General features: G+C 45.0%; 1 protein-coding gene across 5 annotated transcripts in view; it reads left to right on the top strand.

Annotated features, from left to right (window-relative positions):
- Window positions 1-26,982, top strand: part of DNAH9 (dynein axonemal heavy chain 9) — a 335,540-nt gene that overhangs the window by 289,676 nt on the left and 18,882 nt on the right. For all 5 annotated transcript variants that reach the window (XM_028534618.2, XM_036032967.1, XM_036032969.1 and 2 more), the window contains 7 exons: window positions 1,066-1,214; window positions 9,129-9,256; window positions 12,077-12,304; window positions 15,888-16,079; window positions 17,166-17,357; window positions 21,901-22,071; window positions 26,329-26,511. In XM_028534618.2, the coding sequence (XP_028390419.1) occupies window positions 1,066-1,214; window positions 9,129-9,256; window positions 12,077-12,304; window positions 15,888-16,079; window positions 17,166-17,357; window positions 21,901-22,071; window positions 26,329-26,511 (1,243 nt within the window). The remainder of the gene's footprint in view (window positions 1-1,065; window positions 1,215-9,128; window positions 9,257-12,076; window positions 12,305-15,887; window positions 16,080-17,165; window positions 17,358-21,900; window positions 22,072-26,328; window positions 26,512-26,982) is intronic.

Genomic DNA, 26,982 nt, shown 5'->3' with positions numbered 1-26,982 from the left:
GAAGTAAAGAGAATAAGGGGATGGTTAAAAAAAAACACTAAGGAGTCCCAGATAGAGCATTTGTAGTGGCACCAACAAGGACAAAAAAGAAGTAAAGGAAGGTAAATTGCTAAGAGAAGTGTAAGGAAAGAAAGTCTGGTCAGAGAGCAGGGTGTTTCCATTTGTGGTTTCAGACATAGAAAAAGTTCCCAGGTAATAATGAGGATGAGGGTGTGGCTGTGGACTTGGATGGCTGGATTGGGGGAGAAATGAAGGTGGTTGAGAATTTGGAGGATTGTCCACATGGACAGTGATGTCATTGCAGCTGGTGCAAGTCCATGAGCCAAGTGCCCAAGTGTTCCATGAATGGGTACAGTGACCAGAGGATGAGCAGGTGTGGTGGTGACACAGTCAGGGGAAATGAGCTTCAGTGGAGCCACATGAGTAGAGAAGTAATGGCTTACAGACAATAGTCATCAGTGAGCAGGGTCATGATCCTGCCTTCCAATCCTGAGATAGAGCAGATGTAGGAGAATAAGCCCAGCTGAAAGGCTACAGGAAAAAATGTGTCCTCGGGGGAGAGCTAAGGCCAGGAGCTGGACCAGATGGTCAGGAAGTGGTTGCAGCTTCAAGGTTTTATTTAGTATAAAATTGGACAGTTTGGAAAGGAACATTGGTAAGTAGAGTAGGATGAAAGAAAACACAGATAATGGTAGAACAGGAGGGAACAGAGGGTGTTAAACTATAAGTGGAAGATCACAGGGATAAGAAGTATGGAGAATTTAGTTGCCTGCAAACTTTCCGAAGCCATTGGTCCTAGCAGTCTTCTGGTAGATGGTGGCAATGTGGCAGGACACCCGGCTTCAAAGAGGGGTCAGTGGTGGCCTGGGTGGATGGGGATTTAGAAGGAGCCCCAATCTAGTGTTTAAGTATTAACCTAGTAAGTAGTTCTCAGAGTTGGTCCTAGCTCTGTAAGTACCAACCCCATGACCTTGAGCACATCCTTCCATTGCTATAGACCTCTGTTTTTCAAGTGTTATTATTTTGTGACTGATAAACACACATGTGCTTTTTTTTCCCTGGAAGACATTTTGTTGAGGAGACATTAGGAAGCAAATATGCAGTGGGAAGAGCACTAGACTTTGCAGCCTCCTTTGAAGAATCAGGACCAGCCACTCCCGTATTTTTCATCCTGTCTCCAGGTGTGGACCCACTGAAAGATGTGGAAAATCAAGGTGAGAAAACTTTGCCTCGGGGCCAAGCCTGCACCATCCCATGCACTTTTACTCTTGGCATCTGTCAGTTTCTCTATTCCAGATTCAAGGCTCATTACACAACACTCAATATTTGCTAACCATACAGAAATCAGGGTCATTGCCAAATCCACACCATGGGACTGTTGCTCTGGGCTCTGTCAGGTAAAATCCACAGTGGCAGGTTTCTAAAGAGACTTTGTCCCGCCACCCACCCATTCCCCTTATTGTGGCTGGAGCAATCATTTTGAAGATACAAGCACACTCCTTGCACAGGCACGCTGTCCTCAGGATGCAGTCCAGACTCCTTAAGGAGCTTACAGGCACTTTGTTCCCCAGCTCCTCCCTATTCCTCCAGCCTATTTTATATCATTAGCTTCCTAGTGTTGCTGTAACAAATTATTGTAAACTTAGAGGCTTAAAATAACACTAATTTATTATTTTACAGTTCTAGAGGTTGGAAGCATAAACAGGTCTCCCTCTTTTCCTCTTAGGGACCATGATGACTATATTGGGACTACTCAGATCATCAAGATTATCTCCCCAACTCAAAGTCTTTGATTTAATCACACCCACAGAATCCCTATATACAAGTTCTGGGGACTAGGACATGGACACCTTTAGGAATTCATTATCCTGCCTACATTTCCCTGCCCAACACACAAAATCTCATTCACACTCATCCTGGGATGTGGCAGAGAGGGGGAAGCTCAGAGCAGACTAGGGTTGTATAAGAAGAGTGTGGGTTTTGTGGCTCTGGAGAGAGAACTGTAGAGACAGCCTCCAGGGTCACTGTGCAGAGTCCCTTTCCCACCCTGCCCATGGACACCATCTTTCTTGGGTAGAGTACTCCCTTCCATATGGCATCAGCCTAGGAGAATGCAATAGCCCCACCCTCCTGACCTTCTGTCACCGTGCCCTGCTAAGCTTGTGCCCTGTGGATGAGTCATCTTCCTGGGCCAGGGTGCAGAGATCCAGATGGACACAGGATGTCAGAGACTGAGTTGTGTGGCTCTGGATAGGGGCCATTTACCACACCTTTTTGTGAGCCCGACCAGTGCAGCCCCTGCCCCCAGAAGATCCATTAGCCCCAAGTTCCCAACTCCTGGCAGCCCTATCTGCCAAGCTTAGGCTCTCCAGGAGGTTTGACAGGATCTGGGACAGACTAAGTTGTGTGGCTCTAAAACAACCATTTTTCCCTCTCACACCTGACCAGTGCAGAGCCTTCCCTTTGCACCACCAAATCTTGGTTTCTTTTGGCCTAATAAACTCTGCTGGCCTCCTGCTGATGAGTCCCTGAGACCCTGCCCCACCACAAAGGTCTGTGGACACCTGGCAGGTGGCAGTTGGCCTTACTGTACCTTGGGACTTCTGCTGAGTAGCCTAAGACACAACACTGGCACCAAGTTTGATCTGTATCAGTCTAGTAAACACTACTCCCCTCTACCTAGCACCTCATTGAGAACCTGCCTCATGCAACTCATGCACCACCAGAGGCTCTTTCAATGACTGAACCTAACAAGCAACCAGCAGGCAGAGGCCCACAGAGGCATATCTCAAGGTGCCTTAGGCCTTTTACTGACATGCCCCCAGGCTCAGTACTGGTGAAAGCTGTCCTGGGCGTATAATTTGGCCCTTCTCATGCACACCCAGGCCCAAAAGGGCAACCACAAACTATGGATAACTTTGTAGCTCCAAACAAGTTGCCCAGTGCCAGGCACAGGCAGCGTCTCACATTGACCTGCATTGGAGTCCCTCCCAAGAGGCCCAGACCAACAAACCCAGTTGTGGACTTCAGACGACATCAGAGCAGGATCCAATTAGTTCCACAAGTGGCATATCCAAAGAAAGATCTTGGCGGGCATTAGACCCTGATGAGAATTCCATTTCATGTGGCCAGCACCCACACAACAGCTCATACACTGCGGTCAGGGTCAATCCTCACAGTCAGGCAGCCTGAAAGTCAACCCCACACATGGACAGAGCAACAGCATTCAAGACTCATCTACAATAGGAGGGGTCAATGACCCATGCAGAACACATTAGTGAAACACTCAGCTAAGATGATCAGGTAGACTGCACCATTGGGTCCTACAGGACACCTACTACCCAAGGCCTCTCTAACAAGACTGAGAGACAACATATCTGCCTAACACACAGAAACAAATACAAAGAGGCATCCAAAATGAGGAGACAAACAAACATACCTCAAATAAAAGAACAGGAGAAATCTACAGAAAAGAACTAAATGAAATGGACACAAGCAATCTACCAGACACAGAGTTCAAAACAGTGGTTATAAGGATGTTCAAGAAAGTAAGTGAGAACTTCAAGAGCATAAAAAGGGGACTTCTGGCCAATATGGAGGTGTAGGTATACCCACTGTGCCTCCTCAAACAACCAAAATAAGGACAACAATAATTTAAAAATAAAAACAGCCAGTGCTGACAGAAAATTGAACTGAGTGGAAGTCTCATAACCAAGAAGTTAAAGTAGTCACATTCATCCAGACCTATAGTATGGGTGGAGTCAAGCAACCAGGACAGAGAGGACTCACAGCAAAGAGCTGACTGGCAGACCCAGGGAGGTGGTGAATTGTGGAGGGGCATGGCACAAAAGGTGGCTGGCATACCAGGCGGTCCCACATTTGCACACAGGTAAATCAGGTGAAACTGGGGAGCGAGACAGACCTCGAGACCCAGGGTCCCAGCACAGGGAAATAAAGCCTCAAACCACCAACTGAAAACACCTGTGGGGGTTGAGGTGCCGGGAGAAACTCCCAGTCCCACAAGAGAGTTCACTGGAGAGACCAACAGAGTCCTAGAACCTACACAAGCCCACCCACCCAGGAATCAGCACCAGGAAGGCCCAATTTGCTTGAGGGAAGTGGGAAAAGAACTGAAATCTGGAGCATGTGCCATTGTTCCCTCTCAGACCCCTGCCCCACATACAGCATCACAACCCAGACACTGGGTTGCCCTGCCCAGGTGAACACCTAAGGCTCTGCCCCTCACTATGTAACAGACACATCAAGACAAGAAAAATGGCCCAAATGAAAGAACTGATCAAAGCTCCAGAAAAAATATAACTAAATGATGAAAAGGTCACCAATCTATCAGATGCACAGTTCAAAACACTGGTAATCAGGATGCTCACAGAACTGGTTGAATTTGGTCACAAATTAGATGAACAAATGAAGGCTATGCTAAGTGAAATAAAGGAAAATGTACAGGGAACCAATAGTGATGGGAAGGAAACTGGGATCAAGTCAATGGAGTGGACCAGAAGGAAGAAAGAAATAATCAAACAGAAAAGAATGAAGAAACAAGAATTCAGACAAAAAAACGAGGAGAGGCTTAGGAACCTCCAAAACACCTTTAAACGTTCCAACATCTGAACTATAGGGGTACCAGAAAGAGAAGAGGAAGAGAAACAAGTAGAAAACTTATTTGAACAAATAATAAAGGAGAACTTCCCCACTCTGGCAAAGGAAATAGACTTCTAGGAAGCTCAGAGAGTCCCAAAGGAGTTGGACCCAGGAGGAACACACCAAGGCACATCATAATTACATTAGCCAAGATTAAAATGAAGGAGAGAATCCTAGAAGCAGCAAGAGATAAGGAGGCAGTTAACTACAAAGGAGTTCCCATCAGACTGTCAGCTGGTTTCTTGAAAGAGACCTTGTAGGCAAGAAGGGGCTGGAAAGAAGTATTCCAAGTCATGAAAGGCAAGGGCCTACATCCAAGATTACTCTATCCAGCAAAGTTTTCATTTAGAATGGAAGGGCAGATAAAGTACTTGACCCAGATAAGGTCAAGTTAAAGGAGTTCATCATCACCAAGCCCTTATTATATGAAATGTTAAAGGGATTTATTTAAGAAAAGGAAGATAAAAAGTATGAACAGTAAAATGACAATGAACTCACAGTTATTGATAACCAAACCTAAAATGAAAACAAACTAAGCAAACAACTAGAACAGGAACAGATTCACAGAAATGGAGATCACATGGAGGGTTATCAGTGGGGGAGTGGGAGAGGAAAGGAGGGGGAAAAGGTACAGGGAATAAGAAGCATATATGGTAGGTAGAAGATAGACAGGGGGAGGTTAAGAATAGTATAGGAAATGTAGAAGCCAAAGAACTTATATGTATGACCCATGGATATGAACTAGAGGGGGGGGGCAATGTGGGTGGGAGGGGGTGGGCAGGGTGAAGGGGAGTGAAGGGGGAAAATGGGACAACTGTAATAGCATAATCAATAAAATATATTTAAAATAAAATAAAGGAAAAAATAAAATTAAAAGGGGAGGGGCTCTGAAAAAAATCATATGATCATATCACTAGATGCAGAAAAAGCATTTGACAAAATCCTGCACTGGTTTATGACAAAGAAAACTCTCAGCAAAGTGAAGATAATGGAAACATTATCTCAACATAATAAAGGCTATATATGACAAACCCACAGCTAACATCATACTCAAAGGGGAAAAACTAAAAGCATTTTCCTTAAGATTAGGGACAAGACAGGGATATCCACTTTCACCACTCTTATTCAACATAGCACAGAACTAGAACAAATAATCCAAAAATTTATATGGAACCATAAGTGATCCCAAATACCCACAGCAATATTAAGAAAGAAAAAGTTGGGGGTATCATGCTATCTGATATCAAACTATAGTACATAGCAATAGTAATCAAAACAGTAATATACTGGCATAAATACTGACATATAGATCAAAAGCACAGAATAAAGAACCTAGATATAAACCCATACCTATATAGTCAATTAATGTGTGACAAAGAAGTTAAAAACATACATGGGGTAAAGATAGTTTATTCAATAAATGGTATTGGGAAAATTGAACAGATATATGCAAAAATTTAAAACTAAACCACCTTCTTACACCATACATAAGAAAAAAATTCAAATAGATTAAAGACTTAAATGTAAGACTCAAAACCATAAAACTCCTAAAAGAAAACATAAGCAGTAAAATCTCTGACATTTCTCTTAAAAGTATTTTTGTATATATCTTTTCAGGTAAGGGAAACAAAAGAAAAAATAAACAAATTGGACTTCATCAAACTAAAAAGTTCTTTGCACAGCAAAAAATCCATCAACAAAAGGAAAAGACAACTCATGGAATAGGAGAAAATATTTGCTGATGATACTTCTGATAAGGGATTAACATCCAAATTTTATAAAGAACTCTTAAAACTTAACACCAAAAAAAAATTTCAATTTAAAAATGGGCAGAGGAACTAAATAAGCCCTTCTTCAAAGATGATATATGTATGTTCAATAAACCTATGAAAAGAGGCTTTCATCACTAATCATCACAGAAATTCAAATTAAAATCACAATGAAATATCACCTCACACCTGTCAGAATGGCTACCATCACTGAATCAACAAACAACAAGCACTGGCAAGGATGTGGAGAAAAGGGAACCCTCGTGCACTGTTGGTGGGAATGCAGACTGGTGCAGCCACTGTGGAAAACAGTGTGGAGGGTCCTCAAAAAAATTTAAAATGTATCTGCTTTATTACCCAATGATATCTCTTCTAAGTATATATCCAAAGAACCCCAAAACACTAATTCAAAGGAATATATGCTCCCCTATGTTTGTTGCAGCATTATTCACAATAACCAGAAAATGGGAGCAACCGGAGTGCCCATCTTTAAAAAGCTGTAGCACATATATCCAGCGGAATATTACTTAGCCATAAAAAATAATAAAATCTTACTATTTGCTATAGCATGGATGGTCCTAGAGTGTCGTATGCTAAGTGAAGGTCAGAGAAAGATAAATACCATATTGTCTTACTTATACATGGAATCTAGAGAACAAAACAGAAAACAAACAAGCACAACTGAAACAGACTCACAGATACAGACAACAAACAGACAGTCCCCAGAGGGGAAGAAAGTGGGGAGACTGGGTGAAAAGGTAAAAGGGGCTGAGAAGTATCAATCAATAGTTAACAGTCATGGGGATGTAAAGTACAGCATAGGAATCATAGTTAATAATATTATGAGTATGTGTGGTTCCAGGTGGGTACTGGAAATATCGATGGGGGTACCTTTTAAAGTGTATGATGATCTAACCAAAAACAAAAAGAGAGAGAGAAAGAGAAAGGGAAAAATAAGTTAAAAGCAGTGAAGCTCTGGGCATGGACATCATAACATAAAATAACGTGAAGGTGAAACCCCAAGAGACCACAACTAGCAAGGGAGGCTTTCTGATGACCCAGAAAGGCATTCTAAGAGCCTCGAAGTTGCAAACGGAAGGACCCTGCAAGGTTGCTTTGGCACATCACAGTACTTGAGTGTGATGCAGTCAAATTTAGCTGAATGTTCAGCCAAGGCAAATCCCATCAAATCTCCCCTCTTCTCATCACCTGCAAGATCCATTTCTTTCTCTGCAGCCTCGTCGTCATGCCTGCAGCTTAGGTTAATGCACACTGATCCTTGCTGGCCTCTGCAGAGCTAGACATCGTCCCCAGCAGTCCTTCCGGTCTGTAGCTTTCAAACTAATCTTTTGTAAGCCCCTCTTTTCCCTTATCCTTCTCTTTCTCATAAAGAAAAGAAACAGGCTCTTTTGTAAATAGAAATGTCACCAAGGCTATCTAATAATCCAGGCACCTTTTATCCTGGTATTTTCTCTGGAATAAGTTGTTTATATCCCTGATTCTAAAGCTGACATCCAATGTATTGCCAGCTAGGATTTATAGAGTTTAATAAGGGTGTTTCCTGCATTTATCTCAGTTGAATCTATAATAACTATTCTCCACTACAAAAAGTCATCATTTTGCTTTGTCTCATCCAGTTAAAGGATAGTCTATATCTTTTAGTATTTAAAAGAAATGTCCAATATTGACAGTTAATATACCGCTTATTCAATTTTCTTAGTTCCTCTAAAACTAAAAAATTCAAGTACAGATTTGTATTCTTTTCTTTTTTTTTAAAGTTCTTGTCTTTTTTCTTATGTACTTCACCTTCCAAGAAAAGTTGCTCAATGATTTCTTCAGGGTATCATACATTTTTATGATTTTTTTCCTAAAAAATATTATGTAATTTCTCTAAACTTTATTGTATTGGGCTAATAGCTGATGTCCAAGTAAAATGGGTCCACTATATTAGGTCATTTCTTTGTGTAAGTTTTTTCTTGGGCTGGAAAACAACTCACGAGTGTTGCCTTGCTTGAGTCATGTAGCTGTGAATTTGTGTTGGTGCAGCTATTCCCTTACTCCATTCCTAACACCAGCAACACCCAACAGATGCTATGGAGTCACATCTAACAGAACGTCCCCACCTATGCAGCAAAGCCCCTCTGTGTCTTGCCTCTTTACTCTAATTCATGCAAAATGATGAGTTAAAACTTTGTTATGTCTTGGGATTGGTAGGGAAGGCAGTTAATATGCTATAAAGTATAGTAAGCCAGACTACCTGAATTCTGCGCCTGCTGGTCACATGTCCCAGTAAAATTCCAGGAGAAATATATATTCAGAGGACAAAGCAAGTTAGGGCCACATGCACATGCTTGCCACCTTTTGAGACTTTTCAAATCAGCACTCTCTAGGATGCAGGACCAAGGCCTGGCCTTCACATGGAAGCTATATGGAAGAGCATCAACACTTCCATCCATTCCTGGGGATTAAGTGAGGAGGTAGAGTGAAGCAACTTTGGTCTAGACAATGCTTCCTTCTATTTGGGAACAGAAAGTTGGAAGATGTAGCCCCTCTTCCCCCCACAGCCCCCACCCCCCAAAAAGGAAAAACGTCAGCATATGAGCCTCAAACCTGTGTTTGAGGAGTGATTTCCTTCTGAACATTAAACAACACAGATCATTCAACACAGATATGGTACTGACACCTCCGTCCTCCTTTCAGGTAAAAAACTTGGATATACCTTCAACAATAAGAATTTTCACAACGTATCTTTGGGGCAAGGACAGGAAGTAGTGGCTGAAGCTACTCTGGATCTAGCTGCCCAGAAAGGTCACTGGGTGATTTTACAGGTACTCACCCCTCTGCCCTGATCAGGGTCATCCAACCCTGTCCATACCTGTCTAAACTTACACCTCACGGTCCCTGGGTATCTCTCTCCTCTCTTTGCCTCACACCTGCCCTTCCTTCCACACCCTTGCCCTTTTTACTCATTTCCTAATCATCTCTCCAATTGCTCCCCTTCATATGTTCTCTCCTCACTGCACCCCCAATCTTCTCTCTGCTCTCACCTGCTATGGCTGCTCTGTCTGGTTTAGATAACTCTGCTTACAGCAGGAACCGAGTCCTCTCCTGAAGCATGTTCGGGGCATTGGCACTCAGTTCAAGGCCATAGCAGTTGGGCTTTTCTGGCTGCTGATTGCCTCCCATGCATTTCATGGAACTTTGTTGATGTACTTTTCTATTGTGTTACATGTTTTACAGAACATCACATGTGTAACTCTAGTTCCAACTTAGCCTCTTCATTGAGAGTTCATATTAAGGTTTAGGAATCTGGACCTACTTCTACTGGTAATTTTACTGAACAATTACAAGAAATAAAGGCCACCTCCCTTCTATAATGGCCTGCCCATTTTTATGCTACTCGTATGGATGCTGGAGCTGGGTGCCAAGCGCCTTGCTCCCCCTTTTCTCCTATAAAAACCTATAACCACCTCTATTAGAGCATCCATGGCTAGATTGAGATGATGTGATATATTGGCATGTCTTTCACTATATTTCGTTAGGGAAAGAGACATTTCTTTTCATGCCCAGCGCATTGCTGTGAGCATAACAGACACTCCTCAAAAGCACTCAATGAAAAAAATCAATAAAAGAAAAAACAAATGAGAAAGCCAGTCAATCCTGTTTTGGTTTTCATTACCAAGAACTTCCCCTGTCTCCTTACTGTTCACTGTGCTGCATATTGCTGCTGGGTCTTCATCCTTAATCATCCTGTTATTTATCCAGAGCCTAGCAACTGAAGGAGCTGCCACTCCCTGAGACTGTTTCTCTAGAAACAGCGGGTGTCTTAGGAGAAGAGATGAAAACAGCTGGAGGTTCCTGCTACCTCCCACGTGGATTGGCCTGGTGCTGGTAAAGTGTGGTCTCCCAGCATCTCTGGCTCATCTGCCAAAGAGACACCCTTCTGGGCACTAGAGCCCTTGGGAACCCAGCCCTCAGTTAACAGATGGGGAGTATTTCCTTCCTGAGAACCCACCAGTGCCTAGGCCTCTGCATCTTGTGCTGACATGGTTTCTGAGAGCACTCCAGGATTAAACACAGAAGATAGAATTCCTGAAGCAGTCACCCAGTTACTCACTGGTGGGTGCTGGCACTCCCGAGCTAACAGAACCCTGGCTCTCTGGGCATCCCATTGAAGTTTCCACTCCAAAAGAGTGATTATAAACGAATTTCTAATTTAACATATTTTCATTTCAACAACATTTCAAAACCATTATCTTTGGTATTTGCAGCAACTCTGTGAAATAAGTATGGCAAATATTGTTATTTCTTTCCTTTTTTGTTCTTTTTTGGAAGAGAAAGCAAGAGACCAGATTGCTGTGGCTCAAGTGCTATGCTCAGTGCCAGTCAGTGTATTTAAGGCTCTGTGAGCAGGCTTCCTCAAATATTTGCTGAGGAGCCTTTATCCATCCATTATATTGAAACATGTTGCCGTGAAGCAAAGTGACTATTTTTACTGAAGTGAAAGGTGCATTCTGCAAAGCAGTATTAAGAAATAAATGTAGGTTTAGATACACAGACAGACAGACAGTTAGGAATTGCAGTGGAAGGAAGGCTGAAAGGCGTTGCACAGGAGCCTGGGCTTGGAGAAGAGAGCATCTGTGAGCAGTGGTGGCTGTAGGAAGGAAAGTTTGGCAACAGTTAGCAGAATGGTCTGGAGAGAGAAAGGAGGCAGGAAAGCTAGCTAGGAGGAGTTTAAATCAGTGCCTTTCACATTTTATCGTACATGTACATCGCTGGAAGATCTTATTAAAATGCACTGATTCAGCCCTGGCTGGTGTAGCTCAGTTGGTTGGAACATCATCCCATAAACCCAAGGGTTGCCAGTTAGATCCCCAGTCAGGGCATGTTCCTGGGTTGCAGTTTTGGTCCCCAGTTGGGGTGTCTGCTGGGGGCAGCCAGTTGGTGTTTCTCTCACATTTATCATATCTCCTCTCTCTCTCTCTCTCTCTCTCTCTCTCTCTCTCTCTCTCTCTCTCCCTCTCTCTCTCTCTCTCCCTCTTTCTTTCTCTCAAAGTAATGAAAAAAAAATGTCTCTGGGTGGAAGAAATGTACTGATTCAGTAAGTCTGGGTGGAGCCTAGGAGTCTGCATTTCTCACTAGCTTCAGGTAATGCCAACATTGTTGGTCCACAGCCTCACTTTTGAGCATCAAGTGTTCAATAATCCAGGTATCAGATAGCAAGGATCTGGACTTGTAGTGTAACCATGTGTTAGACTCTTAAAATTCGGCCCCCAGACCACCAGCATGGTCGGCATCACCTGGGAACTTGTTAGAAATGCAAATTTGCAGGCCCCACCCTAGACCTGCTGAGTCAGGAACTCTGGGGTTGGGGTTCAGTAATCTTTGTTTCAACAATCCCTGCAAGGGATTCTGATGCACAATCAAGTTTGAGAATACTGTGCTAGAGAGACTTAGGATATCAAGGGAAAGGGTTCAATTGCAGGATACTAGGAGGCCCCTATTGCTGGCAATTCCAAGACTCACACTGCAATGCAATTTATTTGAAACTAAGACCAGGTCTTTCCTCTAGCTGCCCTCCTGATAACTGTTTGCTGCTAACAGAGCTAAGCAAATGCCTATATTGTGGGGTCTGTCCTTCCCACCAGAACATCCACCTGGTTGCCAAGTGGCTCAGCACCCTGGAGAAGAAGCTGGAGGAGCTCAGTGAAAACAGCCACCCAGAGTTCAGGGTCTTCATCAGTGCAGAGCCTGCACCCTCCCCTGAGGGCCACATCATCCCCCAGGGCATCCTAGAGAACTCCATTAAAATCACCAATGAGCCCCCCACGGGCATGCATGCCAACCTGCACAAGGCCCTGGACAACTTCACTCAGGTATGGTCCTGGGAGGGAGGGAAGGTGAGCACCTCACCTCACAAAGAGCTGACTCAACTGGGTGGGAGAAAAGCATGCAGCTGGGGGGTGGTGTGGGGGACCCACTAGGCTGTGGTGCAATGCCAATGTGTTTGATGGGCACGATGTGTTCCCTTTGAGGTTGACCTCCACCCTGTGCCTACTAAGTACAAGCCTGCTCTAAGTCCCAGACACACCTGGGTCCACAACCCAAGCATGTGCTCTGACCAAGAATCAAACCAGCAACCTTTTGGTTCACAGGCCAGTGCTCAATCCACTGAGCCACAACAGCAGGGGCCATGTGCTAGACTCTTAAAGTATGACCTGCAGAATAGCAGCATCAGCATCGACTTGTTAAAATGCAAATTCTTAGACTCCCACCCAGACCACTGAGTCAGAAACTCTGGGGCAGAGCCAGGAATCTGTATTCTAACAAGCTCTGCAGGGGATTCCATTGCACAACTCTGAAAACACTATGCTACAAGGAGATTCAGAATATCAAGAGAAAGTTTCAGATATAGGTTACTACACTACTGGAATTTCCATGACTAGGGATTCTAAGACTTGTGTTGTGGATTATTTATTAAAAGTCAAAGCCAGCTCCATGGGTGACTCACTCCACATATAATGTAGCACTTGCAAAGTCTGCCATGGGGCCCCTTTCATCTTCTCAGGAAGATGTCCTTTCTTGCTGCTTCTGCCTTGGAGAGCCCCACCACCCTGGGAAGGGGAGTACACGAAGGTGTGAATGCTGAGTGGGGGGGCACAGAAGCTACCCTAAAGTCCATCCACCACACTGGGCCTTAGTAGAGCCCAAAAGGATGATTCTTGGACTGTTGGGAAGGCTTTCTTCCCTGACATCGTAATAGCATCAGTGAGTCTCTAGCTTCATGGAACTCAAGGTAAAACTCTCTACAAGTCCCAGCTGGGTCACCTAGGCAACTTGAAACAGACCCTCCAACAGCACAAGTGTTCTAGTTAGTCCAGTGTAAACCATCAGGACCAGGGGCCCTTTGGGGTATGGTTTAATTCAAAATAAGATGAAGACCATTTGGCAGAGTGTCAGATTTTACTGTGGAGATGACGTCCCTCATGGTGTCGGAACCGAGCAGTCCAACTTGGAGAGGAAGCTGCCACAAGGACTGGGGAAGTGAAACTTATCCATCCTCCTTTCTCGTTCACCTTGCCAACCTGACCCCAAAAGCCACACGTAATCTGCAACGAAGAGTCGGAGGCACGGCCAGGAGATTCAGGATGTTCCAGCTTGCTGTTTTTGTCAACAAATGTGCGCCCATTACAACACGGGGCTGAGGGTAGTTTGCTCTCTTGTCCAAAGGCACTTTTTTCTTTCATTTTTATTTTTCCTAAACAGGCCTTGACTGCACCTGTAGGTGCTCTGTGTCAGAGGTCAAACTCCTGTATGGGTGGCTGCAGCTGGTTCCAGCAAGCACACTGCTGCCCAGGGAAGGAAGGCATTGGGTTGCACAACAGTGGCAATGTCCATGAGACCACTGAACTGTATGCTTCAAAGTGGCTAAGACAGTGAATTTTATGTTACAAATATTTAATCAAATTTTTTAGATTAAAAGTTGAAAAAACAGCACCAGGACAGCATTAGCTGGCTCTGGGCCACGATACAGTGGCAGACCCTACCCAGTGCATCTGCCCTGAGGGCCTTGGACAGAGCCAGGGACCAGCCACAGAGCAGAACAGGCTCCACCTCCTAACGACTGATGTTACATAGTATGCCCCCATCAGGTTTTTGTCACTTGTAGCCATGCCTGGCTTCCTCTTTGGCCCTTGTTCTGGGGGTTACCTCCCTGCAAGAGCTGTGTTCAGTTTGGTCATCAGGCAGCTGGGAAATCACCTCAAGAGCTGCTGGCCTTTCCTGGTTATTCTGTTGCTGCCACAGTTGGCTTTTTGGCCACTTATAGCCATCTTCAGTACCATGTTCTAAGAAAGAGGGATGAATTTAGGATTATATTTATCATTCAAAAGAGTTTTAATTGTCCCAAGATGCTTTCGCAGTGCCCTGAGCAGAGGCCCGGCTCATGCCCCTACTATTCGCCCTGTTTCTTCAGAGCCCTGGGTTAACCACTTAAGGGACACATGGCAGAACTGAGCTCTTTTCACTCCTGCTTCCCTGAGGGCTGTGCAGCTTGGGGATGATCATTTTATTCTGGCTTTTGAGTGTGCCACTGTCAATTTTAATGTGTGATTTCTTGTCTTTGGGCTCGCAGGCATTTTTCAGCAGGCCCCAGTTTTTTTCAAATGTGCCCAAAGTAACAAAGGAAGCACAGCACGTGTCTGTAGAGAACATCCCTGTCTAGGGAGCAGTGAATGAATTTATGTTTGCAAAGCAAAACACAGTAACGAAGCAGTTAGTATGTCCTCTACACCACCTCTGACCATTCACACTACCTCTTCTTGGAAACATGCCCAGCAAAGGCTCCAGGTGACCCCCACATAGCCAAAGAGAAATTGAGATTGTGTCATGGGTTTTCCATGGATAAATCAGACCTACCGGAAGCTTAATCTGTCCTGTCCCCTCTGCTCCCCCGACCCTTGTGAGCAAAGTCCTGGGACTGATTCTTAGGAGAAACTCCAGGACAGAACCCAACCCAATGTGTGTGAGCTTTGGAAAGGCCTCTATTGGGCTTCAACTGCAACATCTCGCTCCTTCCTGAACAGAGAGGGTCTCCTTCAGAAGAAATTTGTAATTCTAAAGGCTCCAGGGGTTCTATTCCTACCATCCCTTCAAAATACAGGTTTCCCCCTCTTCATTATTACACCATCCCCCTTAAAATACACCAACCACAACCCCGTTGCACGCCCCCTCCGGACCATCTCCTGCCTCTCTTTTCTTCTGTCTGTCCCTCTCTCCATCCTCTTCAGGAGCCACATCTCTGCCCATGATAGTTCTCAGCCAGGACCCCTCCGCTCTCTTGTCTGCAGCTGAGCGTCCCATTGACCCTGCTCAGGTGTGGCAGGGTGGTTAGGATGGCGAAGGGGATGCCTTCTCTGTCTCTGTGTCTGGGGTTCCCATCCTCCCTCTGCACAGCAGCCCCCGCAGCCATGAGCCGGGGATCCCCAAGCCACACAGGCAGTAATTACACCTACGAAGTTTCCGTGATGCGTAAGAAAGGCATGACAGGAAGGGAAGAAATAAGAGATGATGCTGTGGGAGTTCCCACCCACACTCCATCACAAAGTGACATGAATATGACAAACGGGATACTCCCACTCCTGTGGCCACTACCCTGTTTTCCATTAGCTGTGCTCGAGAACTTAATTAGCACATCCATATGTGCAAATGTTAACCTGAATATAAACCTTCACTCAGATTCTAAATTCAAACCCAGCCCTCAGCAGGGCCCCCTCAAACACTGGGCCCAGGCATGTCCACAATGCAGTACAGTCCCTGCTGAATGAAGCTCACACCCTAACAGTACAAACCGGAACTTTATCCAGAGCAAACCAGCCACCCTAGCCCATGCCCCACCCTGCCCCACAGAATGAAGCTCCGTGCTGACAGCTGACATCGCAAGCGGCCCTTTTCTTTCAGGACACCCTGGAGATGTGTTCCCGGGAGACTGAGTTTAAGAGCATCCTCTTTGCTCTCTGTTACTTTCATGCGGTGGTGGCAGAAAGACGAAAGTTTGGGCCTCAGGGATGGAATCGTTCCTACCCCTTCAACACTGGGGACCTCACCATCTCTGTGAATGTGCTCTACAACTTCCTGGAGGCCAATGCAAAGGTAAAGCCCCTTCCCCCACCAACTTGGGGCAGGACATCAGTTCAGGTAAATAGGAACATGCACACACCCAAAGAAGGAGTAAGGAAGTGTGAGTTTAACCACATGGCCAACCCCAGTGTGAGGCTGAGAAAAGTACCGTAAAGCTTGGAAAACCAAACCTGCATCCCATGGCTGGTTTGAGTCAGTCCCCAGGCACATCAGTCCAGTGAGTGTTTGTTCCTGGGCCCTGACCACTCCTGTGTGCTCACAGCTTTGCAGGGGACTGTGGATTGGCAAGAAGAGGCCCCACACTCACCTGATACAAACTCCCAATTTAATTAGCTGAGGATACGGAACTTCTCTTGGGGAACTCAGCTCCTCACATAGGTATGACCTCACCAAAGTTGAAAAGGAAGCCAAAGCCTTGCTACACCTTATCTCCTTCATTCTTGTCTGATATGCCTTTTCAAAGAAGACTTTCACTAACTAACTACCCATCCTCTTCCATTTAAGGGAACATTCACACCCTCAAGGCTGTTCTGGTTCACAGACCAAGCACAGCATCTCCAAGGCCTCCTCCTTCCCGGTGGGGAAACAAATCAGGCACAGATGCCTTGAGCAGTCCCTCTGCCTCCAGCAGCAGGACAGGGAAGCCCACCCCCACAACCCCACCCCTTCACTTGCTGTACTTGGGGAGGGCTTCTTCCACTTCAACAGCAGTGAACTTTCCTGCCACAGTTAATTCATCAATATGCTAATTAATGGCAGGAAATTAAGAAAAGTACCCTAGTCCTCATTTTATTCCATTTGACATTTGCCTATTTAGAGGACTTGTTGATAGGGCCACTGCATTGCCACAGTTAATGACATGAAAGAGGGAAGGTATACACTCGAGGGGTTGCACCCTAACTCTCCCCATCCTGTGGTGTAATTTTTCCAGCATTTCGTAAGCTCCCACATGTGCCTGACTGTGCTGGGCCCTGGGGTACACAGGGCAATGAAACGCTGCTGCTCACAAAGTACCCCATCCTGGGACCCTGCTATGCCCCAGGCCTGACCAGCCCCATGTCTGTGTGGAGATATTTCTGTCCTTCCCTTGTCTCTCAGGTCCCCTATGATGATTTGCGTTACCTCTTTGGAGAGATCATGTATGGAGGCCATATCACTGATGACTGGGACAGGAAACTCTGCAGGACATACCTGGAGGAATTCATTAAACCAGAAATGCTTGAAGGAGAGCTGTCTCTGGCCCCAGGGTTCCCACTCCCAGGCAACATGGACTACAATGGCTACCATCAGGTCAGGCTCTGCTCTTTGCTCGAGACAGTGTAACGGAGCCCACAAGGGACCTGGGTGCTGCCCCGTATGGCTGAGGGATGCTCACACAGGGCCAGGGGAGAACGGCAGACAGAGCAGTGCTCATACGCAGTGTGGCTCTCAGCCCCAAGTCTGCCCTGGACAATTTGAGAGCTGCAGGATTTCTAGCCTCAAATTCATGATACACCTGAGGCTTTGGAGATCTTTCAATTCTTATTGTTTGGTTCAGTGATTCTATTTGTTGCTCTTTTCTACAAATAATATCTGTGGCATTCATTTAATTATTTTCATTCAGGATATTGACAAAGCCATTAGGAGCAAAGTTTCTAGTAACAACTTAGCTACCTTTTGCTAAAATTTATGTTAGTGATTCTAAATATCTTTAAGGAGACAAGACGTTTAAAGGGACATTTAAAGTCTCATGGGCAGGTCCCTCCCCCTTGTGGGTTGCTGTGTATAAGGTACACACACCCACATACACATCCTAAGAAAGCATTCAAATGAAGCTTCTTTATACTATTTATTTGGGGTTTTATTTTACAATTACCACAGCTATTTTTAAAATGCTTATCTTTGCCTATTTAGCCTGTCATGGAAAATATATTAAAGTGTAATTTTTTTTAAAAAACTCTTTTTATTGTGTGACTTTTGAAGATGCCTAAAAGAACTTTGAATACCAAACTTAAGGGACACACTAGTCATAGAAACATTAACTACAAGCTTTAAAATTTGTTTAATTTATAAAATTTAAGTACATAACTCATAAAAGTTATTTGATCCATTAAAAAGGACCTATGAGAAGAAATTAAAAACAATAAGACCCTAAAAATACAAAAGGGTTTTTTTAAAACTACTTGACCAAAAGACTTCAAGGCTTTATTCAAGAAAATTGTGCAAGTGCACCCCCTAGTGTCTATGGGGCCATTTGACAAGAAACTGGAGTAAGTACTGGGCAATAACAAAGTGTCCATTTCCAAATAGCTGAGGTAGGTTTTCCCTTTTTTACCCCTCCCTTAATCTTGAAGTTAATAGATAATTACAAAGAAGCTACCAAGAAGCTCAGGAGTATTCTGGCTGCTAGAAGAAATACAAAAATAAACACACAAATTTGCCTATTTACTTAGACTAGATATTGCTAAGACCAAGAAATCATTAAAGTCAAATTAGGAGTTAAACCAGAGGGATATTTTCTCACTGTAACAGAAAGAATTGTACTCAGAGAATATTTGGAGACGAAAGGGAGCCTTAAAAGTTGAGGAAGGGACTTCCAGCCAAGATGGAGGCATAGGTATACACACTGTGCCTCCTCGCACAGCCAAAATAAGGACAACAATAATTTAGAAACAAGAAAACAACTAGTACTGACAGAAAATTGAACTGTATGGAAGTCCAACAACCAAGGAGTTAAAGTAAACACATTCATCCAGACCAGTAGGAGGGGCAGATTCAGGCAGCCGGGTGGAGAGGGATCAAGGCAAAAAAAGAAAAAGAAAAAAAAAACGGTGGCTAGCGACCCTGGGCCATGGGGCGGCAGCAGGTGGACCCAGTAAGGCAGTGGATTGTGAAGGGGCTTGGCACACAAGGGGGCTTGCGGAACCAGGCTGTCCCACATTTGCACTCAGATAAACCAGGCGAAACTGGTGAGCAAGACAAACGGTGCAACCCAGGGTCCCAGTGTGGGGAAATAAAGCCTCAAAACACCGATTGAAAACACCTGTGGGGGTTGAGGTGCTGGGAGAGACTCCCAGCCTCACAGGAGAGTTCATTTGGAGAGACCCACAGAGTCCCAGGATATACACAAGCCCACCCACACAGGAATCAGCACCAGAAGGGTCCAGTTTGCTTGGAAGAAGCAGCAGAAGTGACTGAAATCTGGCAGAGAGTGGAACAAGCACCATTGTTCCCTCTCAGACCCTGCCCCCACATACAACGTCACAACCCAGCAACTGGGTTGCCCTGCCTGGGCAAACATCTAAGGCTCTGCCCCTAGCTATGTAACAGGTATGTCAAGACAAAAAATAAAAAAAAAGAATGGCCCAAACAAAAGAACAGATCAAAGCTCCAGAAAAAAATACAACTAAGCAACGAAAAGATGACCAACTTATCAGATGCACAGTTCAAAACACTGGTAATCAGGATGTTCACGGAATTGGTTGAATTTGGTCACAAATTAGATGAACAAATGAAGGCTATGCCAAGTGAAATAAAGGAAAATGTACAGGGAACCAATAGTGATGGGAAGGAAACTGGGACTCAAATCAATGGAGTGGACCAGAAGAAGAAAGAAACAACCAAACAGAAAAGAAGGAAGAAATGAGAATTCAGAAAAATGAGGACAGGCGTAGGAACCTCCAGGACAACTTTAAACATTCCAACATCTGAATTATAGGGGTACCAGAAGGGGAAGAGGAAGAGCAACAAGTGGAAAACTTATTTGAACAAATAATAAAGGAGAACTTCCCCAATCTGGCAAAGGAAATAGACTTCCAGGAAGTCCAGGAAGCTCAGACAGTCCCAAAGAAGCTGGACCCAAGAAGGAACACACCAAAACACATTATAATTATATTACCCAAGATTGCAGGTAAGGAGAAAATCTTAAAAGCAGCAAGAGAAAAGGAGACAGTTACCTACAAAGCAGGGTCCATAAGACTGTCAGCTGATTTCTCAAAAGAAACTTTGCAGGCAAGAAGGGGCTGGAAAGAAGTATTTGAAGTTATGAAAGGCAAGGACATACATCCAAGATTGCTCTATCCAGCAAATTTTTCATTTAGAATGGAAGGGCAGTGATGCAGACCCTGGCTTGTGGGGTCCACCACATTGTGGATGAGACACAAGACATTCACATGGACTACTGAGTCCTGTGGAGGAAAAGGGAGGGCATGGCTTTTCTCCCAAGGGGAGCAAAATCCAGGGCCTCTGCCATGACAAGCCTTTATTTCTTTTTCTGGGCACAATACATGATGGTCCTCATTTACTATGCACAGGTTCAAGTTAGGTGGTTACCTCAGACAGAAAACAAAGGAGATGATGCCACTAATCACATCACAGAAGGATATTTGCAAATGGAAAGGGAAAAGTGGTTGAACCAGTTACACTCATCCTTGAAAGGTTTAGCATGGATTTTAGGAAGTTACTTTGCAGTAAATGTTTGCTGCCTCAATTCAGGGTAAGGAAGTTTTAGCAAAAGGAAGTCTCAAAGTGGCCTAGATACATTGCAGGCCTGATTCCCCACGGGAGAACCTATCCATGGGCATGGGTCCTGTGCATCTCCAAGTGGCAGCTGGGCCTACACCACGCAGAATGTTCTCCTACAGGGCAGATAAAGTGCTTCTCAGGTAAGGTCAAGTTAAGGGAGTTCATCATCACCAAGACCTTATTATATGAAATGTTAAAGCAACTTACTAAGAAAAAGAAGATAAAAAACATGCACAGTAAAATGACAGTAAACTCACAATTATTAACAACCACACCTAAAACAAAACAAAAACAAACTAAGCAAACAACTAGAACAGGAACAGAACCACAGAAATGGAGATCACATGGAGGGCTAGCAGTAGGGGAGTGAGAGGAGGAGAGAGGGGAAAAAGGTACAGAGAATAAGTAGCATAGATTGTAGGTTGAAAATAGATAGGGGGAGGGTAAGAATAGTATGGGAAATGTAGAAGTTAAAGAACTTGGAAGTATGACACATGGACATGAACTAAAGGGAGGGGAATGTGGGTGGGAGGTAGTAGTGTGCAGGGTGGAGGGGAGTGAAGGGGGAAAATTGGACAACTATAATAGTATAATCAATAAAATATATATATTTTTTAAAGCTGAGGAAGGTTTTTTAGGGACAGCAGGCTGTGGTCCACCATAGCTGACCACTGAGATGTGCTATTTGGGTGACACTCAGTTTTAAAGTTTTCAAACAAGAATACTTTCCCCAGAGACAGGAACTCTCCAGTTTGCAGCAAAGCTTACCTAGTCCTGCACCCTGAGTCCCACATTTATTTTGCATGCGTTGTCTCGTGCTCGAGTGTAGGTTTGTCTTCCCTGACTCAACTAAAGAGAAGGGAGAGAAAAGTAACTCAAGGGGAAAAGGTCTGAGGTCAAAGGAGAGCTTGAGAAAAAACACCAGATAGGGTTTAGTGTTTCCAAGCCTCTGTGTGGAAGGACAGCTCAGAGAGCAGGCAGCGGTGGTGAGATTAGACTTGGAGAAAATCTTGTAAACTTCTCCAGCAAGAGAATGATCCCATGAATGTAGGAGTTCTGGAAACCAGCCTAGCTACAAAAACTAGTGGTGTGGAGGGAGGGCTGGGGGCGAGGTGTGCACTACTCGGTGGGAGCCAGCTGATGTCTGTCAGTGTAGATGACCCATGCTCACGGGGTGGGGGGGGGGGGGCGGGGGACAGGGGGAGCTGAAGGAACACTGGTGCCCGGGGGACCTGCTGCGGCCCACTGACTGCCCTTTGGAGTATGAACCAGAGTGGGAGATGGGAGATGTCTTGGTTTGTTTTTAAGTGAGCCTGCCTTTGACTTCCAGTACATTGACGCCAAGCTGCCCCCCGAGTCGCCGTATCTCTATGGCCTCCACCCCAACGCTGAGATTGGCTTCCTGACACAGAGCTCAGAAAAGCTCTTTCGCACGGTGCTGGAGCTGCAACCCCGGGACAGCCACGCCAAAGACGGAGCTGGGGTCACCAGAGAAGAAAAGGTGTGTGTGTGGGGGGAGGGGGGTTAGTGCCTGAGGTCACTCTGAGGAGCTGAGGACTGCAGAGGGAGGCCCTGCCCGGAGCTGGCCCCATCAGCAGGACACAGCACAGACCCCACTGTGCACATCTACCCTTCACACACATGCACAGCCGTCCAGCCTTGACCTGCTTGACCTTCAATTCAAGAGCCCTGCCCCCTCTTCAATCAGGTCACCACACCAGCCATCTGGTGACATCATAGGAAGCCCCTACCATTGGGTTTGGAAGTTTGCTCTGCTACTCCACCCAAAGGCCATTTTAATGCAGTCTGTCTGCCAAAGCGGAGGAAGTGAGCAATAGTTGTCCCGGAAGCTTGAAACGGACTTCGCCATTGCTTGGCAAACTGAGGGTAGATGGGGTGATATTCCTGAAAACCTCCACCAGCATTGCACCAACCAGATGCTCATTGGGATTCTCTCATCCTCTTTAAGACAAAAATGCCTTCTCTTTGTGGAGTGACATTTAACCAGAGAGCCCTAACACAGTTAAGTGCTACTAAGCACAGGACTTCCTGAAATTTCAGAAGGGCAGAGGAGAATGATGGGGTAGAAAGGCAGCCTAGGGTGAGGTATGGGTCTGGGGATGACCAGAGGCAATGTGAGGGCCCTGCTCCTGGTGTGGGCATAGCAGAGGGCAGAAAAGGAATGGGGCACTGAAAGGAAATTTCTCTGTGAAGTTTTCCTACAACAAGCTAATTCATCCTGAGAGATGTACCCCCTTCACCTCCCTTCACTCTACAGTACCACTCAGATTTCTTTAATTAGAGATTCCGCTGGGTTTACAAGGAAACACACTTGGAAGATGGAGAATTAAGAAACCTTGGGAGTCATCAAACTTTTAGGCTCCAGGGATTTAGGCACCCTAGCAAGCCTGATGCAGATGAACACACTTGGAGTGGGCTGCCCTAACTCACACTTCTCGGGCTATTCTGGCATTGGAAGTATATGATAAAATTTGAGAACAAAAAGAAGAGAAGAAATTTTCCATTACCCAGAATCCAAACCAAGTAGAACGGAAAACATTCCTAGCTCCAAGAAAGGTAGAAGGCTAGGATGATATAAGTAATAGACTTAGAATTCTCCAGGCAACATTCAAAGAAGAGTCTAGTTCTTATAATTTTCTTATCTCCTTCTTCCAGCTAATTCAAGGAATAATGTGTGTGTGTGTGTGTTTCAGAAATGGATAAACTATGATCACTTGCCAAACCAGGAAAACCTATTAGCACCACAGATACCAGGAAGTGGGCACATTTTGCTGATATGCCAAGAGTTCCTACATGGGGGAAAAGAAAGAAAGAGAAGAAGAGAGAAGGGGAAGAAGGACACAAAATCAATTCATAATGATTGGCCATTGTACAAATGGCCAACAAAAATATTCTCAGTGTCACTCATAACAAAACAAAGTTAAGGGAAATACCATTTTCCACCTAACAGTAAAGATTTTCAAATGTGATACTGTCTAGTGATAAGAGCACAGGAAAGCAAGCCCTCTCATCTCTGATGGTTTAAATTACAAGGCAATTTGTAGCTACTAAAATTTAAAGTGTTCATGTTTTTTACTCATAGTTCTATATGTAGGAATTCAACCACTAAGAACACTCAAAAGTACACAGATTTTATGATATGTTTATATTTATTTATTACAGGATTTCTTACAGTAGTAAAAATAATAGACCAAATATCCAATAGAGGAATAACACAACAAACTATTGTCTGCCAAAACAATGAAATAATATATACTGTTTTTTTAAAAAAGGTAAATCCATATGTACTAATAAAGGAACGTGTCCAAGATTTATGATAAGGTGAGAAAAATAAGCTGGAAAAGCTATGGGTAGTATGATTTCAGTAGTGATGGATAGAAGGAAGGAAGGAAGGGAGGGAGGGAAGGAGGGAAGGAAGGAGGAAAGGAGGGAAGTGGGGGAGGAAGGGCAAAGGAGGCAGGAAGGAAGACATGACACAAGATAAATATGCAGAGGGATGGATGGATGAGTGGACAGATGGACAGACAGGTGGGTGGGTGGGTGGATAGATAGATGGATGGATTAATGTATGGAGTTATATGCATCAAAAAATGCCTGCAGGAATTATAAACCCAAAAATTAGCAGTAAGTGGTTTTCCCCCCTTTGAGGGAATAAACAAAATTGTGGAAGGATTTGCTTCTAATATCATATGGAACTATAGTGTTTAGGTATTTACAGAAAGTATTTATTAATTTCTCCAAAAGAAAAAAATGGCAGAGGTGTTTGCTTGTGCAAATAAAGTAGATCACATCCCTTGGGACCCACTGTTCCCACATGAAGGCCTTTGGGGCTTCCCTGAGCACAGCAAGGGCTTCCACCTCGGGGCTGGCAGCCCCTCCCTCTCAGCCTTCTCCTGCCTCGGGTTCCGCACTCGATGTATTCTGGAACAACGCCTCCAGACTATCTTTTTCATCTCTTTGTGAGTAATGTCCAAATGGCAGCTCTCTGTTACACGACTTTCTTCAAATTCCACTCCAGAGACAGAAATACGATATAATTTTAGCCATTTGTCTCTTACCCTCACAGCAGCTTTCAGATGCCATTAAAATGCCATTCCAGATTTTGCTATGACAGCACCAGAGACCCATTGGTGACAGGGTGATGAGTTTTACTTTCTTTTTTTTTTAACATCAGCTTTTTACCTGGAGAGTGTATTATATGTTAACAATGCAAGGCAAAGTGAATATTAATAATCCTTCACATTTATGTAGTTTTTCATTGCTTTCAGATGCTGCCATATTCATCAACCCATTTGATTCGATCTTTGCATCAGCCCTGGGAGTCAGGGGAGAGGGGGCAGGTAGAGAAAAAACACTCTTGGAAATTTCCCGTAGATGCAGAAAATTGAGACCTAAATGAGGTGCTAAATTCACACAGGCGATACATAACAGAACTCTACTAACTCAGCCAGGGTCCTTTGATGGCCAGCAACAGGGACCGATTTAACTGAAATAGGCAAGAAATGGCTCACTGTATTGAAGGAACCCTAAGAAAGGCCACAGAGCACAGTGGCTCTGGGCCCAGGGAGAGGACAAGTGGGCAGTCCTCGCACGCCGCTTCCCTCCCGCAGCGGCTCAGCCGCGTCCTGTCCCTGAATCCACGTCTTGACGTTCACATTTTCCTGCTTCTGGAAGAGATCACCTGATTGGCCTGCTTAGGTCATGGGAAGGTGGGGCCCCTGAAACTGTACCCCAAAACGGTGGGGAAGAGGTAATTTCACAAAGGAGATAGGGACCCATTAAGAAGAAGGAGAGAAAGGCAATGAACATATAAAAACAATAGACTTCCACCACCTGCATTTCAGGACCTGGGAAAGCTGGCTCCCTCCCTTCTCTGAGGTCCACAAGTCCAGCTATGTCCATGCTTGTTTCATTTTTCTTTCTCTGCTGACAGGCCTTCTGGGCTTACTCATTTGCCTCAGAATGGCAGATTCAGTCCTGCTGTGGCTTCGTTGGTTGGACCATCAGCCCATAACTGAAAGGTCATGGGTTTGCTATCTGGTCAGGGTGTGTACAGGAGACAACCAATGGATGTTTCTCTCACATTGATCTCTCTCTCTCTCTCTCAACACCCCCCTCTCTTCATCTCCCCCCATCCTCTCTCTCTAAAAGCTATGAAAAAATGTCCTCAGCTGAGGAAAAAATAATTAATTAATTAAAAATTGCAGGCTCAGCCTCCAATGCTTGCCCCCAAAGAACTCAGTATCTCAGTGCCTCACTTCCAATTTTCCAGGAGAAAGACCCTGGATGTTCTAGCTCCCCGGTCTAATTAGCTGGTAGTTTGTGTGGCAAAAAGAATCATGGGGCGGGGCAGGAGGTTTGCATGACAGATGGGGGTGCTTCTTTCAGGATGCAAGGACAGAAACCATGGTGCAGCCACCTAGGAGCTCAGAATGGAATATATATATGCTTTGTGTGACCCAAAATGACCACCCTGGGCCCAAGTCTGTCCTGTGCCTCTCCAGTTTGATTCTCAAGGCTGACTGTTTCAGTCTCTGGGTTTCTCCAACTCCCAATTTCTGGAAAGGCATCTGTGTTCATATGTTTGAGCTGGTCGCACAAGTCACAGCCTAGGGAGAGGCCATCCTGTGGTTGGTCCTCCACCCTTGACCCAGCTGACCTAAGCCAGCAGGCAAGAGGATGAGTCCTTCTGGGAATTAGAGCCCCTTCATAATGCTGTGTTTCCTGTTGTGGGCAGGTCAAGGCCCTCCTGGAAGAAATCCTGGAGCGGGTAACTGACGAGTTCAACCTACCAGAGCTGATGGCCAAGGTGCAGGAGCGCACCCCATATACTGCAGTTGTCTTCCAGGAGTGCGAACAGATGAACGTCCTCACCAGGGAGATCCAGCGCTCACTGAGGGAGCTGCACCTCGGCCTGAAGGTGGGTGAGGTCTTGGGTGAAAAGGGCCCGGCCAGCGGGGCTCTCTTGAGGACAAAGTAGCACCAAGAACCTGGGAGCTGAGACCAGAGTATCTCATAGCTACCTATACACCCAGGAAGCGGTCGTTCCCAGAACCCGGAGGCTGTTCACATTGCAGAGAGGGTAAGACACAAGGTCTAGGGCCTGAAGCTGTGCTGAGGTTAGAATGAGCTATGACTGGTCAGTCAGCACACGGGAGCTGCGCAGGGGACCATACTCTGAATGACAACAAGAGAGAAGTTGTAACCCCCCAGAGTCTTCTGTTGACATGGGTGAAACTGCTTCCTTGTGAGGCACAAATGTGTGCTGGGTAAAAGCACAAGTTCTAGACCACTCAGGACCAACTCCCAAGCTTCCGTTTCCTCGCTGCATGTCTTGAAAGTGACATAAATCTCACTGTGTCAGTTTCTCTATCTGTAGAACAGGGACAAT

This window comes from Phyllostomus discolor, chromosome 8, assembly GCF_004126475.2.
Source record: "Phyllostomus discolor isolate MPI-MPIP mPhyDis1 chromosome 8, mPhyDis1.pri.v3, whole genome shotgun sequence".
In the NCBI taxonomy this organism is placed as follows: domain Eukaryota; kingdom Metazoa; phylum Chordata; class Mammalia; order Chiroptera; family Phyllostomidae; genus Phyllostomus; species Phyllostomus discolor.
Note: the sequence above shows the minus strand (reverse complement) of the source record. Positions and strands in the feature narration are given on the sequence as shown.